Source organism: Oreochromis niloticus, linkage group LG7, assembly GCF_001858045.2.
Source record: "Oreochromis niloticus isolate F11D_XX linkage group LG7, O_niloticus_UMD_NMBU, whole genome shotgun sequence".
In the NCBI taxonomy this organism is placed as follows: domain Eukaryota; kingdom Metazoa; phylum Chordata; class Actinopteri; order Cichliformes; family Cichlidae; genus Oreochromis; species Oreochromis niloticus.
In genome coordinates, this window is record NC_031972.2 from 21,067,537 (window position 1) to 21,088,868 (window position 21,332).

Sequence of the window (21,332 nt, forward strand, 5' to 3'; positions counted from 1 at the left end):
TATGCCTGTGTGTGAGTGCATGAGGGCATTTGATTCACATGTCTGCTTAATTCTGTCTAAATTGTGTAAGATCGTAACACGAATGTCTCATCACTAAAGAAAAACTTAAATTGCATGCTGTGTAAAGCAGACTGTAAATCTATCAGGACTCTCAGCAGTAACAATGCAAAGGGGGCAACACACTCTTAGAGCAATAACCCACACCTGACCCCTAAACCTTCGTGCATGGAAAGGATGTTGTTTCACCGACTGTCTTCAAGTACTTTCCTCTCAGAAAGACATCAATGAAACCAGAGCTTGTCATGCTCTGTATTTGTTTATTAAGTATTCTACTGGACTGGCTCACTCCCAAGATGGCTGTAACTGAGAGATTTGTTCATGTAGGCATTAGGGCTGGCTATCAGTGGTGAATTATTTATTGCAAAAAATCTTCCTTTCCTTGACGGATGAGGGAATATGTAGGACTGCTCACTGACTCTGCCTTGTATTAACAAGCAGGATGAAAACATTATTAAACACTGTACACTGATGCTGAGTTCGGGGAGAAAAAAAGGTGTGGGAATATTTATTTAGAGGAAAATAACAAAAATATTCACAGGTAAACTGCGGTAATACAATTGCAAACAGATGATCTGGTAATACATTTGCCACAGTACACTGCTTGTTGGATGTCTATTTTTTCAAAGGAGATTTAACATGTGTATTTTGATAACTAAATTTCACTACTATATAAATTAACAACATTTAAGTGATTAAAGGTTATTTAATCTTTTACATGTTGTTTTTTGTGCTTTCTTGTTTCAGCTCTTTATTTCAAAACTCCCAAAAAGCTGTCAGCCTTTCAGTGCCTCATTAAAATGTTTGAATGGTGCATATTTAAAACAAAAAGAAACAGAATTAATGTGATCAACAGCAGCATGTGCTGTCTGCTTCCACTGACAAGAGCATCAGGAATTCCACAGGGGAGAAGCAGTGCTTGCAAAATATCACCTCGGTGGAACCCCGACTACTATTTCAGTTTATTTAATAAAATGGAAGCAAAAGAATAGACACAGGTCTTTGTGTGAGGAGAAAGTCTGTGTCTATTGACATCTTTCCTGACAAATTTAAATCACAAATGATTTGTTCAAATCAGACTAAATCACATTTTGGTTCTTTTCTCTGTCCCTTTATTATGCTAGTTCTAGTAGTCTGGGCAGTGAAAGAAAAAGGGCAGAGGGGTCTGGCAATTGTCATTCAATGGCCGAGCCATTTTGGAAATCACCCTTCTCTTTTTGTTCCTGCTGCCTCCCGCTCTCTATTTCCTTATGGCGCGCTAGATGGAAGGCTTCCCTTTATGATTTCCAAGATACACGTACACTGCCAATCCCCCTCTTTCTTAGAGAAACAGGCACATATAAAATGACTGAATGAGTCAATCTTGCAAGCAGAAAAAAAGGAAAAAATCTGGCAGTTCAGTTGACAACAGGATAACTATATAAAGCTGATTAAGCACTACTTGAAAATTCACAAGAAGATACAAGGACAGTTTACACAAAGGCACCTTTAAGTCCTAAATCAAGTAAAATTTGGGTAACAGTGTTTAAAAAAAAACATTTTTAGTATATAATTCTAGTCAATGTGACATTTGTAAACTTCAGATCCAATCTGAATAAAATTACCCTGGCCCTATAACCCAGGGACGTCCAAGCAGTCTTACAAAGAGCCACTAAAAGGGATCCATGACCCATTTTGAGTCTTGGCCCATATTTCAAGAATAAACACCAGTGAGCCCCAGCAGCATCTTCACTGAAAGAAAAAAGAAAAGAACAGAGAGACAAAAACAGAAAAGGAAAATGTTCCTCACCCCAACTATTTAAAAAAAATAACAACAGTGCAAACATGATAACTCTATATAAAATCTAAGCCACCAATGGAACTACTGAACATGTGCATCCTGACAGTGTGATGATGTTTTGAGCAACTGCAGACCTGCTTTAGAATGACCCGAATGTTAAGGTTTTAATTTGCAAATAAATAAATAATGAGTCAGCCTCCAAGCTGCCAGTCTCACACTGAAGGAAAAATATTATCATCAAAAGGGAATAAAATTCACTGGCATCACCACTGGACACAAAGTAACCGCTGACTTTATGCACCGGTGTGTGTGTGTGTGTGTGTGTGTGTGTGTGTGTGTATTTGCTTTTGCGAATGAGGGAGGTTTTTGAGAAGTTTTAACCCTCTGCCTAAGAATGTCAAACAGCGTGGAGTTTTGAATTGTGTGACTTCTACCTTGTCCTCGTCATAAGGTTGAATATTAATCCACAAATAACCTCCATTTTTCACACCTGAATCAAAACACTCAGGACACACACACACACACACGCACACATAGGGTATATTTTCAGAGTAATCCTTATCACACTGTTTGTGCCAGCCTGCAATCAGACACCAGGTGATGTGGTGTGGTGGGAGGGATATGAAGCAGAAAATGCGAGCATGTCTTCAGTTTTGTAAAGGGCTTAAAAGGACTGCACTGAATGCTGGAGAAAGAATTGAAAATCAAGGTGTGAATCAGTTTCTAATGTGCTTCTGTGTGTGAACCTTTAGAGAACGGAGTATTTTAAAGCTACTTTAACATGTTGCAACAATAGTCACTGTAGCAAAACCTCCAAACCGAATACAGGAGTAAGATAGTAGGTAAAACTGAAGTAGAAAAACAGCAAATAAATAAAAAAAATAAATAAACTGGGTGTAGCCTATGTATTATTAATAATTGACACTCTCAATTGAAGTGGTCATTTTGAAATCCATTGCTGTGATATTGCTCTGATTATGTTTTAATTATCAAACCATATTACCTTCAAAAAATAGTTTTAAAACATATTCAGTGCTCTATCAGGGTATGTTGCAAAATTTATTTTTTTTTCTTACTAATATCCATCAGTAGTCCCCACTGCGGAACAAACCTGGAGACATGACATCAAACGATCATCAGTATTTACATGACCAGGAAATGTCCCGAGAAATGTGTTTGGAAACGACTGAAAAATGATGACCAAGCGCTGCTTGGCCGGACGCGTCTTGCCTTCAGCGTGGAGTTAGTTTGTGCGCCAGGCGCCGAGGAGAATAATCTGTTTACAATGTGTGCGTTGATGGCCATTTTTTATGATGTTGTTTAATCCACAGTGGAGTAAAGGGTGGGCTGTCTAGCAGAGCCCCAGACAAACTGGCTCCAGTGGCCATCTCTGTAGCCTAGGCTTCTCTATTTGAGCCGAGAGACAGGTGTAAATCTCTCCTGCGATCTTTACTCTGCACTCTGCGCGACACTCACCTGAAGGTAAATAAATGGTTTATGGCCAAGTAAATGAACCACCTCTCCTGCTTTGTGGGCTTGTGCACCGAAAAAAAAGAAGAATAGCCTCAGGGTAGATGTCATTGTCAAGAACTGAAAAAGGAAAATGGACAGTGTGTGGTAGATCCTTAGGGAGGGAAATATTAATATATCGATTTGTCCATCTATCGGGACGGGAAAGACGGCATTTATTCATAATTTTGCCATAAGACATCTTTGTTAAGCTTTTTTTTTTTTTAAGAAAATGAAAAAATATAGTTCAGTTTACAGAAGCTTCTAAATAGCTGCTTTTTAATCCAGTCAGAAGTATCCAAAGCTGAGTAGTGGTCATGTAAACTTGATATAAACATAACGCAGAAAAATGAATTACAGTTGGCTAAAATATTTCCAGAAAATGTGCGCATAGATAGCTCGATTTCGCTTACTAGCAGCACTATAATTACTGGCGGATGTGTTTGACTCTCTGTGTGTGAATACTTTCAGACACCGTTATTTTAAATGGATTGATATTCAAAACAATCTCAGTGTCCCTGGATCACTTTGCTATGCTGTCATTGGCACCCGTAGTGTGTGTGTGTGTGTGTGTGTGTGTGTGTGTGTGTGTGTGTGTGTGTGTGTGTGTGTGTGTTGAGACAGAGCAAGAGAGAGAGAGAGAGAGAGAGAGACCAAAAGAGAGAGAGGAGAGCTATTATACCAAAGTTCTGCAAAGTAGGTCTGTGCCATTCTTGATTAGGGATTGTTCCCAAAAGATGGTTGCAGACATGAGATAATGAGGTCCTGTGATAACGCGGGCCTCCTTTAAGTTTTTCCCATGAAACGAGACTGTCGCCAGTCCACAAAACGACACTGTGCATCGGCACCACGCTACTCACTTCTCATTTGTCGAGCACAAAAGCTGATCCACCCCAAATCCGCACTAACAAACCAGGGACCGGGAGCAAATCATATAATGTTCAATCGTATTCACTTCTCCACTAATTAACTGGACTCCCACCTTATTCTTAAATACAGTGACCAATTAAACTGCCGTGTTTGCCAAAGGTCTCTGGGGCCACAGTCGGTCGCCAGGAACATTTGTGAAGGTCTGCGGCTTCACTATAGGCAATGGATCTTATTAGGTGAATGACCCCAGCGAGGAAAGGTTAGAGGCTTTTTCACTGTCGTCGTTTGAAAACTAAGATGTTTCCTAATCGGATTTTAATTGCTTGGTTGAGTGGCTGATTCGTGTCCTCTCAGTGTCCGCAGTAGGATGAGTTTGTATTTCTGCGCGGATCCGCAAACATATGAAATCATGAAGTATTAGATGAAATTATAATTTTAATTTATAAAATTATAATTTCATCTATAATCTATAATCAGAAATATTTATTTAATTGAAGAGAAACCCGTGGCTTTATATACAGGGCTGAAATCAACAGGTGTAAACAGAATCTATTGAAAATGACGCAGTTATAACTGTTTCTGCACAGAGCAGTGATACTTTAATTTAAACCCCCCTCTCTGTCTACTTCATAGTGAGATCCAATATCCTAACATATAGCTATAAAGGCGGGCGTGATCACAATGACCATCAGTCCAGCACATAGACTCACTAAGGGGGCACAGTCACATGAATTTTTTTTTTTATTTCTTTGCCTCGGCAAATGTGCTATTTTTGCAGCAGTTGCACGTACTGAGCCTACCCTGCGCTTATTAGAGGTCACTCTAGACTTCTATAAGTTAAGCCAAGCAGGTTTAGCTTACGTTCAAATACTCCCCCTCATTACCCCAAAAAATGTCTTTATACAAAACATCTGTGGGGGAGTACAATAAATGAAAGCACGGCTCCAAACCGCATCCTACTTCTTTTAGATTTTCATGTGGTTTTCGTGTATTGTCTAACTCAGTAAATACGGCCAGTCTCATATTTCAAATGTCACAATTCTCTGACGACTTGCAATTTGAACATGAAAAAGCAGCAACGGCAGACAGCTAGTAAAAAGAAAAAGGGAAAAGGTGGCTCTGAAACTTATTACATTCACATTCACATTTACTTTTGAACAGATGTATTAAAAAAGTTTATATATATATATGTATATATATATATATATATATAGATAGATAGATAGATAGATAGATAGATAGATAGATAGATAGATATAGATATATAGATATATATAGAGATATTCATAAAGTTGATGTTTCAGTTCATAACAGAAGTAGCTTAATTCATTTTTGATATAAGCATGTAGCTAATTTTAAAGTCCATTAAATGACCCAGTTAATTTATGATCGTAACGCATCTGAGAAATGTACGTATTAGGGGTTATCCACAAATCCGCGTCGTTTTTAAGCGCTGCATTTTCTATAACTTAAAAAAAAAAAAAAAAAAAAAAAAAAACTATCCTGCTTCTAAATGACATAAAGACTTTCGAGATCTTAATAAACATGGAGAATATGAACATAATGTATGTTGCTGTCTGTTGTTGATTTCTTAGAAGAGAAAACGTTTCAACTGCAAGCAACTTAATGCAAGGCTCCAAATACCCAGAGGAGGTTTCCGCAAACATTTACAAGGCATTATAGTTTCAGAAGTTACTGCAGGGATGCATCCAAAGCACGGAGAAGCATGTGGGAGATTCAATTGACCGCACTCAACTTTGCCGCCGTTTGAGCTTGCAGCATACACTTCAAATTTTTGTTCCCGCTACTGACAAAACCGTTAATTCACCCAGAAACTGGAGGTCAAGTTTCAGCAAAAGCAGAAAAAAAGATGGGCCACAGCTCACAGGAACATTTGTGTAAGACCGCAAAGGTTTCTGTGTACAAAGAGCTCCAGTGTGCCCTGGGCTTTCCTAAAATTATCCGTCGAGCGTTATTATGACACTTGTTGCTTCTATCTATATGCTTGAAAAATGTGAAGTCAAGAGTGAGTTCACTCAGCTCAAATTTAGCAGGTGTGTTTAAGAAGAAGGGTATATAAATATGAATAAATTCTGTGAATCCTGTGAACGATCTGACAACTAATCTGAACTTTTTCAGTTCATTTTGGAGCAGTTTTTGTCATAATTATTTAAGAGGAGGCACTTAAAAACTTGATTTGCTGTCTTTTAAAATAAAGCTTGGGTTGTTCCACACAAGGTGCAAATTCAGAGGCATCTTTTTTATTTGGGTTTCCTCGTTTCCTGAGTGATATCATTATGTACCTCATAAAAGCTCAACATTTTACCACTATCCTATCTGAAAAAAAAATATGTACGTGTTACACAAGCCTGTGCTGTTTTATTTCTTTTTGCATGCCTGTCTTCTGTTGACTAAAACAAAAAACTAATGGGATGAGCTGCAGTGAAATCCGCAGTGAAAAGGGTGGATTATGGGCTCAGGCCTACACACAGCACCTGTAGGGAGTGGCTGGAGAAACCTTCTCAAAATAACTCACAAAACTTATCCCAGCAGGTTGCAGCGAGGTTCAACAGGAAATATGACAGACCACCTGAGGCACAAATCCAGGAAGACCTGGCTTACCTTGAGGGTATTGGCACCTAAGATAGTTTTATAAGGTCATTTAGGGATGGGGTGCACTGCTGTTTATGTAGCATAACTGGGCTGCAAATTTTTTACTGCATTTAAGCAGCTCCCTTTAAGTCATACTCACAGCCTTGATGTGGTCTGTCTCTGAGCCTGAAGCCTCCTTATTTCTTATTGAATGTCTATCACAGTACTTACCATGGATTTACTTTAAAGATTGGTATTACGCTTGATCCATTTACCTCAATCACCATTCTTGGTAAGCAAATATCTGATTGTGGGACAGAAAGACATAAAAGACATGTATTCAACCATCCCGTCAGTGGAAATCAGTGCTGGTTTCTTTTACCAAGCTTTCCAGACTGCATGGCACTTGCTTTTCCGCCTATGGTTTTCCATTTCAAAGCCCTGTGTCTCCATGTAAATACAAAAACACAGTAATCCAATCTGACCCCATTGCAAATTTTCCAGAAACTATTGGGGGGTAGTGGGGTTGACATGAGCCACACACTTATCCCACTTAACCTCTAGAGAGAAGCCACCCTAACCCCTTAGTCCAAGATTCCCTTGGTTGAGGAATGCACTGCTTTATACCACTCTGCTCTTAAAAGCACTGTGTCTTTAGGTTGCACTCAATGGCAAAACCTTATAACTTTGTGAGACCATAAACCCAAAGCAGCAGAGTGGATGCCAATGGTGAGGAAGCTAAATGGACAGCAGATACCAACATAGGGGCCTTCCCTGGCCACCGTTCTGCCCAAACCCAAATAGTTTTTGATTTAAACCCAAAATAGTCCCTAACAGTTACATCTCATGAACATAGCAGGAGCATATTTATACTGTGCTAACTTGATGACAAATAACCTGAGGAATTTTCTGTTCCCCATTTACTATTGTTTGCTTTTTAGCATGCAAAACTAGTTCCAGTAGGATTCCCATTGCTCAGGATACAGCAGGAAAGATGCTTATCTCCCACGTTGGCGAGTGGTGGCACGTAAAGCAAGCTGAAGACTTTTGACACATGGTCCACATCTGAGGCATTTGCAATGAGTGTCCTGATCACACAGCGTGTAGCTACAGAGAAAGCCTGACGGCTGTTTATGGGGTTGAGCAGACAAATCCCCCGCATTATACTCTACAGGTGATGCATGCCACTGGACTGGTTTTGTTCTAATAGCGTTGTGTACATTGCACTTTCAAAACGCAGCTGTCAGTTCTTACTCTTTTCTGCAGCAACAGGAATAATGGGCATGGCCTGGTTTATGTAATTAGGAAACATTTCACAAACTTTTTTTGTGGGCTCCTTTGGAAAATGCAAGCCATTTTAAACAAAACATAAACTCCTGTGATTTCTTGATCTAAACACGATTATACTGAAATGTTTGTATGTATAGTTTCTCAATATCTAAACTGGCGACACTGATTTCATTCCTTTCACGTAATCAATAAATGTATAAATGAATCAGTTTGTTTTTTATACCTTGTGTCAGATTTGTTTGGGTTTTTTGCTTTGTTTTTTTGCACCCCAGAGGTCTTTAAAGCATCGTGTCCTGTTTAAATTATGAATATAAAGCTTTATGCTTTCCCCCCCCATCTTCCAGCTGCCTCATCGTTAACTGTGTGGTAATAAGGTAAAAGTTACGAGCCTGCATCACTGCTGATGCAACTTTAACCAAAAACAGCAAATATCTGCCTAAGATAAAATTTAAAAAATACCATTTTCCTTAGTCATCCTGTAGTCAATGCTTTGCCATCAATAGGCACATCCCCTAATTAACTAAAATAGTATTCAATCAATAGCCATAACTGGCCATTGCAAGAATTGATGAGAACAAGGGTTGACTTGACAAAAATGATTGACAGGGACATTTCATCAACAGGTAAAGAGCTTATCAATCCTCCAGCCAATTGACTAAAACATTTGTGTTATTCTGGCTAGAGCAATTTACAGTCTGCACTCTTTTGGGGGGCAATATGGTCTTGGTTAATCAATTTTAGCCCCACCTAAATGTCTGAGGTAAATGGTTTGTATTCAGAAAGTCATTATGCTGTTAATTGAAACCCCTCTCCCCCCCTCCTCTGCTTCTTGTTGGGGTGTACATAATGAAGTTTGGGGTCATTATACTTCTTGGATATCCCAATCTTGTGATGTTTCCTTTTCCTATCATGTTCTGTTAGGGCTGATGATTCTCACCAGACAATCTCCTCTATCCAGGAGTGGTGCCACCAAGTCTGTCCTTGCTTATCATTAACAATCTGCAAATAAACAGGACAGCATACATTACATCACTTGCAGCTCCATGATCAATTCCAGGAATGTCTTTGAAGCTTTGCTTAATGAACCTACACAGTGTAGCTGCTCTGTGTAGTTAAGCAATGAAAGCTTCATAACCCATGACATCAGTGCAGATTTTTTCATCCCTGATAATATTTTAAGGCTTGTAAAGGAATATAAACAAAAATAAAATAAAGTAATAAAAACACAGAGTGGTTGTAGTTTTCTCTTCTTCTTCTCTACCTTTTTTCCAAGCATCTTAAGTCACATCGTTCAAGGATCATTTCCGTAAACTGTGTGGACAGTGCAGCATGACAGCTTTAAAACACAAGCCATCCCCGAAGCTGCCTAAAATCACGCAAACCACCCACCCACCCACACACGTGGAGTGAGAAATTTTAGAGGCTGTCCAGTCAAATATACTACCCCTTCTGATTTTGATATGCATGATCTCTGTAGAAAAGGGAAGCGCTGACAAAGTTGGCTTCATCAATCAGTTGTGTCAGCTCAGACCTTTTTATAGCCTCCTGAAGTCCCTGAGAGCCCTAACCCTGTAAAAGTTTATAAGTATTGACCATTCCCTACTTGCTTAGCTAATGAAGGCAGCTTGGCCACATAGCCTGGAAGGCTGCCACAGTGTCAACACTGCTTCCTATTTGATGACACCTTGCGCTAAATTGAAATGTGCCGCTAATGGGGCCGAGTGTTTAAAGAAGAATAAGCCCCAGTAATTGACACAGACCTGACCTCTCTTGCACAAAGAGATGACTGCAAGCTCTCATATAGAAAACAGCACCTTAATGCTGGACATTGCACGCACAGTGTAAATGTTTAGCTACTTACGTCCTGGTGTTCTGTAGGATCTCCATTCAGTCAGAAGTTGCTGGAGCTTATCAATAGTGGCGCATTTGTTTTCTATAGCAAATCAATAACAGAGAAAATACGCCACATCCGAGCACATCTCCTGGGGAATATATGCATGCACTCCATTTTACGCACTTGTATACAGTATCTACACAGGCAAGAGGGGCAGGTTTCTAAGACAGCGCCTAATAATACTTATGATGAAGAGGACATCCGACCGACAATAAACAAAAACGTGCACAACATGCGCGCGGTGGTCTCACACTGATACTTGCGAGCACGAGCAGTTTTTGTTGGCTCCCAGAATAAGCCCCTAAGCACTTGTTTTCAATTCAGTGCAAGCTTTAACAAATTCTAACAACCAGTGTGCAACAAGCAGGCCACATTTGCAAGTTGTGAAAATATTCAGAATCGTGCATGCAGAATCATCATAATTCACTACATCCCTGTTGATTTTTGTAAGAATTCGCTCAGTCCCTCAAGGACTCTCAGATCCACGCGGTCCCCGCCTGGATCCATGGAGACAGACAAATGACTGAGAATTGATGGTCAATGTTTGCCCAAGGCTGCTGACTGGCCACTGCACTCTAGTTTACTTGTGAATTAGTGGTTAAATTGCATTTTGGAGAGCACTAGCGTGTCTTTGTCTTGGGTTCACTTCGACGCTGTGCAGAAAAAACTGTCACTGCACCGACTAATGAGCTGCTTCTAATTGGCGTTTTTAAGCATCTTATAAGTATATCAGCATTGTTAATAGGCGCATACTGCATATTACCGTTATGGAACTGCACTGTGGACCTTAGGCTATAGCGGTTATGGAAAATAGGTTATGACAGCTTGTACGGGTGTAACAGGAACAACACTGGCTCAGATAGCTTAAAAAATACCCGTGCATTATCAATAACACCTAGTTGGTTATTCAGCGTGAGCAACTGTCATTTTGCAGAGGCAGGCTATAACGGAATTGTTTCCCAGAGACAGTTGTGCCGGGAAAGTGTGCTATATTTAACAAGAGAATTGATTGGTAGGCTATGATTCAAAACATAGACGTTTTGTTGGGGAAGTGATAATGCAGTAGCACAAGTGAGCACATCCTCCCCGAACTGCGGTCCTCTGGGTATTTGCGCGCAAACTTGTGATACGGGATGAGCCTTAGCGAAGATGAACTTGGCTGTTAACAAAACCCATTTCAAGTCGAAATGAAAATATTCATATTCACTGGCTCATCAAAATAATGTATCAACATTTCCACACCATATGTACAGCACGCGTCTCTCACACCGAGTCAAATCCAAACATGGCTTGATGAGGAAAAGTGGAAGTGAAGACCTCACTGTAGGGAGTATAATCTAGGAAGATAATAAATAAAATAAAATGAACACACCTTACACCCGTGAGCTTTCAAATTTTTAAAAATCAAAATAAAATTAATAGTCTAATAAACTAATTCAAGTTAAAATAACTGTTCTCGAAAGCCTCACAGGTGTCATAATATTCGCCTAACGTTATATTACAGTCAGGAGCTTATCATAGAGCGCTTCATCCGTCACCCGGTCATATTTTCCTGAACTTTGATTTCAAAGGAGGTCGTTACTGGAAATGTTCCTCTGTTTTCCGGTGCTGATAAATCTGTGCTCGCAGACTCTGTAAACTGCGAAGTGAAAAAATTAAATTGTTATATTAAATTATTACACAAATCTGATTATAACCCAGCAGGACTGCCTTCGTGGTATTCAAACCAAAAAGAAAAAAGAAAACACGGTGATACGGTGGGGAATGGGACAGAGAAGGAATTCAGCAGCGCAACACAACAACCGGCCGACAAAGCGAGCCGATCTCCCGGCTTGGCTTGTCTGCTCTCTCCCTTTCGCTGGGTCTCACACACCGACCAATAGCGCAAGTTCTATAACGATGTTGACATATTCACACAACACTGGCTGAGGCAGGGTGGTGTTTCACGGCAAAGCCCTTTTTAGTTTCCAAACACCTTTTTATAAGTCTGAAGTCTGTCCCCTCCACCCGACCTGTTAAAACCACGCCTACGCAGCCACACAATTGGTCCGAAAGCGTCAAAGAGCCAATCAAACCGAGCGCTGCTACTCTCTGTTGCATACACATCCATACAGTATGAAGCCCTATGGGCCACAGAGGCGCTAGGAAAATCACGGAGCTGGGACCTTACCACCTCTCTTTCTCTCTCTCTCTCTCTCGCTGGCCGTCAGCGGACTCCTTTCTTTTGCACACGTCTTTCCCTGAAATGTGTGTGTGCGTGAAAGGGAGAGGAGGAATAAAGTGTGTGCGCGCGTGTAAGGGTACATGTCCGGAGCGAGTAAAGGCAGGGGGATTATTCGGCGCTATCGAAATATTTCAACACGTCGCTTTCGCTGCAGGACTGAAGCCAATAAGAGGGAACCCATTTTAACAGGAATGCCGATATTGTAAACAGCAGCAGAAGAGAAGGAATGCACCGCAGTCAATTAAGTGACTCACCTCACTCGGTTTAATTCGACTAATGTCCGAAAGACGCAGAAAGTTGTCCGATGCGCGTTAACCTCCGAAGAAAATCGGCCTGGCAGCACTCTTGAAGATTAATGGAGAGCACTTCTACATTTCACTTTGCAGACTTTTGACCAACGATTCGGCAAATGACTGCAGAGATTTCCCGGCAACTTGGGAAAAAATAGTGGATGCTTGTTCCTGTCGAGTTCAAGGAGGAATTTCAAATAAGCTTTCCAAATCCAGATTTGTTTTGATTTTTGTTTTTTATTTTGCCATCATTTGGCTCTGGTATACGCGAGCCTTAGTGTTCTAAGAAATATTGCTTTCCATCCAGTTAGTCGTCTACATTTGTTGCCTGCTCTTGGATGAACTTCCTGATGAGAGATCCAGTCATACAGGGATCAAGTATGGCATATCATCCGTTTATACCTCACCGGGGTCCGGAATTTGCCATGAGTGCAATGCTGGGTCACCAGCCTCCTTTCTTCCCGGCCCTGGCTCTCCCTCCCAGCGGCTCCCTCTCTCTGCCGGGTGCCCTTGGAAAGCCGATCATGGACCAGCTGATGGGAGCCGCGGAGACCGGCCTTCACTTCTCCTCGCTGGGACACCAGGCTGCTGCCGCCCACCTCAGGCCTCTGAAGACTTTGGAGCCTGAGGAAGAGGTGGAGGACGACCCAAAAGTTCACTTGGAAGCCAAGGAGCTTTGGGAACTTTTCCACAAGAAGGGCACTGAGATGGTGATCACAAAATCCGGAAGGTGAAACATGTTTGTGTGTTAATTCAAATAATTAAAAGAGAATCCTGTTGTGTGTGATCAAAATGTGGGATGTTATGTAATTAGCCTGCAAACATAGAGATACATTTCTGCAATTACTTTAGCCTTTACATTACTCTAGGTTCAACTGGTTACGTTGACATTTCAGTCTAAATATGCCACAAATACAATGCTGAAACGGCATTTTTTAGTTATAGAGTAAAAACGCAACGATCAGCCATTTCTGATATCTATTTTCGCTTGTTAGATAAAAAGAGAAACTATCTGTAGCTATATTGTGAATTTTCGTGTTCACACAGCCTGCAAAGACACTTTACTAGGACGTCTTTATTGGTGGGAAACATCCTACACTCGTCTAAAATAAAAGGGATTATGCATGCAGCTCATGAATTATTAATATTAAACCATGTCTTTCATTAGTTTTCACCTCAAAGATCTATACACAGCTTATGATATAAAAACATGGCTTGCTAATATTTTTTTTTACCCACTGCCCTTTTTATCTAAACTTTCTGTTGTCAGAATACTCTATTAAAGTGGCTCATAGAGCTCTGACTAAATTAATTTTATCATCACGGTAATCTTATTTTGTGTGTGTGTGTGTGTGTGTGTGTGTGTGTGTGTGTGTGTGTGTAGGCCTTTCGTGACATTAAGAATCAAGACACCATTTATTTAGCGTTTATGTCATATTCCTTTTGAGAATATATACTCATAATATATTTGTTTCCCCAACATAGTATAGTTAGATTAGTTAATAGCAGGCTGTTATACTGAGGTTATAGCGGTGTAATACACTTCTTAAAATCTAGACCTTATATTATATACGTGTTCCTAAAAAAAATAGTGTTTTTTAAAATATTGTTGGATATTTTACCCCGTGATTTATTTTCTAACGCATTCGTGTTCATAATATATTTTTGTTCTGTCACAGGCGGATGTTCCCTCCTTTCAAAGTGAGGTGCACTGGTCTGGACAAGAAGGCAAAGTACATACTCTTGATGGATATAGTTGCAGCCGACGACTGCAGGTACAAATTTCATAACTCCCGCTGGATGGTGGCAGGAAAGGCCGACCCCGAAATGCCAAAGAGGATGTACATTCACCCGGACAGTCCGGCTACTGGTGAACAGTGGATGTCAAAAGTCGTCAATTTTCACAAGCTCAAGCTGACAAATAACATCTCTGACAAGCATGGATTTGTAAGTTCAACTAATGTATGTCAATTTCCCTATTTATCAACTTACCGCTTTAGTAAACACATGTCGTCATGATTTAAAATTGATTGTTTAGTTTAGTTTTGTAAGTACAGTTTGTTTTTGTTTTTTTAAATGAACACCTAAAAGACCCGTTCACAAAAATTAAAATGACAAACGTGGTCATGTTGAGATATTTTAAGAGTTATTTTTTTATTTATTACAAATATCAAGCTTGATATTTAAACTCGTTTTAGTGCAGATATGGCTCGATTTGTCTATTTTATTACAGAGAGAGCTTATGTTTTAACAAACTTGTAGCGATCCTATAACGTAACACAGAATAAACAATGCCCAAATCTTTTTGTATTGCGAGCCGTTTAGAATTGCTCATGTTTGTGACTGTGTGTGTGTTGCAGACCATTCTTAACTCGATGCACAAATATCAGCCCCGTTTTCACATTGTGAGGGCCAACGATATTCTCAAACTCCCGTACAGTACCTTCAGGACTTACGTTTTTCCTGAAACGGATTTCATTGCTGTGACCGCTTATCAAAATGACAAGGTAAGCGCAATTATTGCCCAGAGGCCTGCTGAGCTTATATTCTGAATTTTCTTTCTCCAATGTAGCCTCCCTAGCCGTGCCAGACGCGCTTTACTTTCTGCTCTGCACCTTTTTGTTGTCATAAAATATGAAATACGTCATATTTGTTAGAGGCTGGGAGCTTGGAGTATCATAGCGTGGGTCAGGGTTTGGCGAAGGCGGGCAGAGTGATGGGTGGGGGGGTGGGGGGTTACGACTAAGTGCCACATTCACCAGGCTGTGGTAGGAAAGTCATAATTCAGAGGAATGTTGTGCAGGTTATCTTTCTTTTATTTAATCACGTGGAAAGGATTTGGCTCAGACCCAGACCCACTCTCGTTCTCCCTGTCTTTGCATTTGTGATTGCACGCTGTGTGTGTGTGTGTGTGTGTGTGTGTGTGTGTGTGTGTGTGTGTGTGTGTGTGTACAGCTACAGTGTGTGCACAGGGGGCGAAGAAACGTAAAAAGGGGAAAGAGGGACATTGACTGTGGTGCATGGTAGCGTTTTATTCTTTGTAAGAAAAAAAATACATTAAAATAAAATAAAATAAAAATCATCTCAGTGGCTCTTTGGAAGAGCTGGAAACCCCTTGGCACCACATCTGCCCTCCCATCTGCAGTTCTATCACTGCCAGCTGGAGGGGAAGTGGTGAGTGAATAAAGTTTTGCAAAAATCACAAACAACGCTGCATACTTCACACTCGTGGAGAAACGTGCCAATAGGAGGACTCGTGCTTTCTTTGTGTTCGTGCGTCTTTTTGTTTATCGCGTTTTACCTCTAACCCCCCCCCCCCCCAAAATAAGTTCCACAAAACTTTGGCCTTTGGGACCAGTGATCATTGTGTCTTGTAAAGTTGGAACAATAACTGGCTTAAAGCTGCACTGAATGACTTTTAGTGGTGTTTCCTTTCCTATTTACTGTTATTTACACACAGTTTCAATTATTTCAGATAACGCAGCTGAAAATCGACCATAATCCATTTGCTAAAGGATTCCGTGACACGGGCAATGGGAGAAGGGAAAAGAGGTAAGCAAGAGGGAAAAACGTGAATATACGTGAAAATAAAGACTTACTTAAGATTTAGGCTACATGTAGACAGACAGTGATCTCGCTGGATTAAAATTACGTCTAAGCCTCCACAGTAACCGCAGGGAGTCCGGCTCTTCACAAGATTACGCTAGATCTATAGACTAATTCTAAAGTCATAAATCTTTTGAATTAAAATAATCTTAATAAGATTCTGCATTATTTATGTTTTTTAACTGTACTGTGGCTACCACTTATAATAACCTAGCTACTTGTGCACAGGAAACAGCTGGCCCTGCAATCCATGCGTTCGTACGAGGAGCAGCAGAAAAAGGAAAACGGGGCTTCAGACGACTCCTCTGGAGAGCAGCCTTCTTTTAAGTGTTTCGGCCAGGCCTCGTCCCCTGCCGTGTCTACAGTGGGCCCCCCACACCTGAAAGGTAGGCTGACAGACCCCACCACTAGTCACAGCTCTGATCACAAGTCATGTGTCAACTCGTAAAATTTCCACTATGCCAAGACGTTTGCAGGGTAGCTGAACGTAATGTGTTGAATTAAATCTGCGAGGCCAAGCTATGAATGAATAGCTGATCATTTACATGAGGAAAATTGATAGGGAAAGTCTCTACAATGACTGTCTCGTTCAGATTAACAATAAACAATTAAAAAAGGATTAGCCTCAGTATAACTGGTGGTATATTGTTAACAATATTCTGCTACAGCTGTTTTGGAGCAATTTGCAAAAAATACATTAAAATACTCAAAAAAGGCCATGTGAGAATGTGTAAAACACCGTCAGCTATTATTGGAAGCAATGCAAATAAACCTCATCGGTCTGGATTACTATTGTGCAATAAATGTCCTGCGTGTTTGTTTTCTATCCGACCTCTGAGGGTCAGCTGTAGCAGGCTACCTCAGATAGTAGGAGTTATTATTATTGCCATGATTCACCCATGTGCGAAAGGGAAACTGATATTCTACTCCTCCTACTTACAGACTTCTGCGACAGCGATGAGGATAGCGACGACGAGAGCAAAGATGGACACAATAAAGATGGTCCGGACTCCAGCAAGATTTCCACCACCACAGAGGACGGGAAGGATCACGAGGCGAGTCCAGCTAAAGGGCATCCGTTCAGTAACAGTGACTCTACTAGTAGGAACCGCGAAAGCGGTCCCAGGACTGAGAAAAGCCAGGCAGACTCACGACAGAGCCCCATCACTGTTATCTCTAGTACCACCCGCTCTGGAGAAGAACTCAAGAGCCCGAACCAGGACCATCCCAAAACGGACGAATGTAGGTCAATAAGCAAGGACAGTTTCATGCCTTTGACCGTTCAGACTGACAGCGCACACATAGGTCACAGCCACCTGCATAATTTTGGATTTCCTACAGGCCTAACAGGACAACAGTTTTTTAATCACCTAGGGAGCGCACATCCGTTTCTCTTGCACCCCAGTCAGTTCAACATGGGGGGCGCATTCTCAAACATGGCCGCAGGCATGGGACCACTATTGACAGCCGTGTCCACGGGAGGGGTGAGCACCATGGACACAGCTAGTATGGCATCACCTCCGCAAAGCTTGACGGGGGCGCCAGGTCTGCCCTTTCATCTGCAACAACACGTCTTGGCATCACAGGTAAAACCCGTTTTCTCTGGCCTGTGGGCCTCCCGCCAGCTTTGCGCAAACACGTGATTGGCATTTCAACACTGCTGACTAGGCCCAAATTTAACATCGTGTGAGATAATACTATGCATCTAATGCTCATAAGTTAGCGTGAACACGACTTGAGAAAGTGTGTGTGTGGTTGTGCGTGTGTGTGCGTTTAAGTGTGCGGCTGTATTGTTCTTGCGGGGGTTTGTTTATTTTGTTTTAAGGCCAAATGGGCTAATATTCGAAGTGAAGTCATGCAGCTGTATTTTGACTGAGCACGGTGTCGTGGGCATGGTTTTGCTAGATTTCACTTTGGACTCTTGTTGTTGATTCTAGAGTAACTATGTCTGGTTAAGAAAGGCTGGATTTGAGGCAACCTTCCAAAAACCTTTTTTAAAATTCTTCTGTTAATTTTGTTTTCATAAAAGGTCATTAATTGTGCGTTTTAGAGCCACAATGGGGAGTAATAAAATACCTTATGACTCAAATAAGGAAAGATCATTATGTTTTAATAGACAACAAAGTGTCTATTTTCCTCTATTTATTGTCAAAGCAAGCCTTATGGTTTCTTTAGCGGAAGCATCAGGGAACCCGATTTTTCACTTGCGTTCTTAATTCTTAAACAAGTGCAAAATGTGTTTTTAGAGTGGATCGTAAAGCTGAATATTTTGAATATTTGTGAAAACCCTGCGTAGTGCATGGAAGCTACGACGATCTTTACAAGTCAAATCCTCGCTCTGGATCAGTGAACGTAAAATCTCCAAGCAGATTCAATGAAGTGTGACAAAATGAAGCTTTTAAACTTTGGGAAAATCATAACTCAAATGCATTTCTCTTGCCTTTCCCCCCTTTTGGGGGAGGGTCACGTGTTGTTTTACTCTGTTAGAAGTGTTTGAATGGTGTGATCAGCGGTGTGATATGTGGCTCACTCTGTTTCTCCCATTTACCCGCAGGGCATTGCCATGTCTCCCTTTGGCAATTTATTCCCTTATCCGTACACGTACATGGCAGCAGCCGCGGCAGCCTCGTCCGCTGCCTCCTCCACGGTGCACCGGCACCCTTTCCTGAACGCAGTCCGACCCCGACTCAGGTACAGCCCCTACTCTCTCCCCATGACGGTACCGGACAGCACGCTGCTCACCACTGCCATGCCCTCCATGGCCAGCGGCGGGGCCGAGCTGAAAGGGGAAGGCATCATACCGGCGAGCCCAGTGTCCGCTGTCACCCTGGATTCCACGTCGGAGGTGACCAGTCATTCGTCCACAATATCCTCCGGATCGGTCTCCATGTCCCCAAAAACTTGCACGGAGAAAGACGCAGCCAACGAGCTTCAGAGCATTCAGCGCCTGGTCAGTGGACTCGACTCAAACCAAGACAGGCCACGGAGCGGGTCCCCCTAGGATTTTTTTTGTTTGTTTTCAAATCTGCTTCTTGTGGTTTTTTTGTTGTCTTGAAAAGTGAAACACATCGACACGTTGAAGGTGATGACATCACTGACAAGGACACCCTCGTAGACTGATGCAGGTTTTTTAAAAGAAAAGCTCAAACCGTGAACTGTTGGATGTTTTTCGTTTCTGAAATGCACTTTGTTTAATAATCATCGGATCTGTACATTTCTTTCTCTCGCTCTCTCTCTCTCTTTTTTTTCTTTCTTTTTTTTTTTTTTTTTTGTTAAATTAAACATCACTCGTATCCTGTCACCTGAATACCGTACAAGTATTGAAACTGAATCGCTGGCATGGGTGTGACTTACAGATTTAGGAGAAGTTGCTGCTGTGTCCTGTCTCCTAACGTTATTGTACACACATGGGGGGGTGAAGTGTTTTTTTTTTCCAATATGCACTCTGATTTGATTTGACTTGTCTGAATCCAGTACCGTTTGACCTACCTTTGAAAGACTGCTGTATTTTGTTGTACGCTATTAGTTCATTGAAAACGTTGCATGCCCTCTAAATCTAACCTAAACCTCTAAAGAAACCGAATGTCATTTCAACAGTTAAAAAAAAGTTAAACGAAAAATAGTGGGAAAATATTCCATTTAAATATAATTATCACGTATTCATTTAATTTTCTTTTCAATTAGGTTATGAACTGTAAAAAAAAAAAAAGAAAAAAAAGAAAAAAAGAAAATTAGTTTTTCTTTATGCTTTTTTTAATGAGAATAGGCCGATTCTAAAATGACTGGTGCTCCGAGACAAGTGTGTGACCCAGGCATGCAGGCAAAGGGAAGCAGGAATTTAAAGTAAATATAAAAGAAAAAAGAAATGAAAATGAAAGGTGGTATTGATCATCGCTGTAAATAGGAATATATAAAATATTTATGTAATTATTTCATATTGTTATTGCTTGTAAATACAACTGAGTAGTTTGTTTTTAGGGATCTGTTCTTAATTTATTGTCGATATACCTGTGTAAAGATAGTTTGTGGACTATTATCCTTTTTTGTTGCCATTTGCATTTATACCCCATTTAAAATATGGACTTTACCCCCTTCCCAAATATCCACTGAGCTAGTTATTCACACTCATGTGCCATTGTATTTTCACTTGTCCCCGTGTGTGAAGTCCTACTGTTTAAGACGAATGAAAAAGCGACAACGCACTGCACCAATGGCTTGAAAAAAACGTATATATTATTTTTGGAGAAGGGTTTTTAAAAGAAAAAAAAAGTGGTGTTGAAGTGTGAAAAAAGTGGACAATCTTTTTGTTATTAACATTGCGAGTCTGATCGTAAAAGTGCCACATACTCGAAAATATGAAGGTTTCTTTTTGTGTTTCTTAAGTTGTCAGTGGGTTATGTTGTATTGGAGTTATGTCTAGTTTACAACATCGACATCGTGTTCTTGAAAGTTTCAATAAAATGTTGAAATGCCTTTCTTTTCTTTTCTTTTTCGTCTTTTTCTCTCGCTTTATCCTATACAGCGGAGAACTATTTTAAACTACAGTTCTCAATTAAAATCGCATACCGGCCTATAGAAAGCTGGGATTGTGCGACACAGTCGCAAAAATTTCTGCCACCATGTTTTTGATTACTTTGTGAAGGTGAGTGTAGTCTCTCACAGTCTATGCTGCGTTCAAAAAGTCCAATTAAGATAAGTCAGAACCTGGGATGGCTACCTGGATAAGAGGCCTCACGGTGTAATTCAGCGCCGTTTTTACGGGTCTCACTTGGCGTCAAATGCAAGCCAGAGTTTTACAAATGTACTGTGAATTAATCTTATTGTGGAAATCTGCAAGAAAGGTGGTGCAGTTTAACAAAAAATCTTGGAATTACTTTACAAGCTGAGAATTTGGAGGTTTTCAGGCCAGCAATTTTTGGATTTGATATCGCACCTTGAAAAGGTTGATTTTGGCCAAACAGGTCCGATGTTTGGTTTCGGTTTAGTAAAAGAAAAGAAAAGAAAAAGGACAACATTAGAGGAGCCACATGAAACTGACACTGCTGATGAGGCAGCGTGGTGAAGGTGTGTTACTTTCGGACAGAGACTAAGACTGCAACATCCCTTGATTACCCTGTATATTGCTCTTCGTGTCGTGAGTTTATCAGCGCCGTATCTTTATTTGTATATTGTCTGGTTAATATGTAGCAAACCTGGCGCTAGTGAATAGGTGTAGACATC

The 21,332-nt window shown here is 40.8% G+C and overlaps 1 protein-coding gene across 2 annotated transcripts; it reads left to right on the forward strand.

Moving 5' to 3' along the window:
- The first annotated feature begins 12,126 nt into the window (after window positions 1-12,126).
- tbx3a (T-box transcription factor 3a) lies at window positions 12,127-20,585 on the forward strand. Of its 2 annotated transcripts, none has more exons than XM_005460192.4 (7): window positions 12,127-13,236; window positions 14,186-14,468; window positions 14,867-15,013; window positions 15,982-16,058; window positions 16,341-16,498; window positions 17,055-17,698; window positions 18,667-20,585. In XM_005460192.4, the coding sequence occupies exons 1-7, from the start codon at window positions 12,845-12,847 to the stop codon at window positions 19,111-19,113; spliced, it is 2,148 nt and encodes a 715-aa protein (XP_005460249.1). In that variant the 5' UTR covers window positions 12,127-12,844; the 3' UTR covers window positions 19,114-20,585. The 2 variants fall into 2 exon arrangements, with proteins under 2 accessions (XP_005460249.1, XP_003455610.1); XM_003455562.5 differs by having other exon boundaries at window positions 14,186-14,453.
- Window positions 20,586-21,332: the final 747 nt, after the last annotated feature.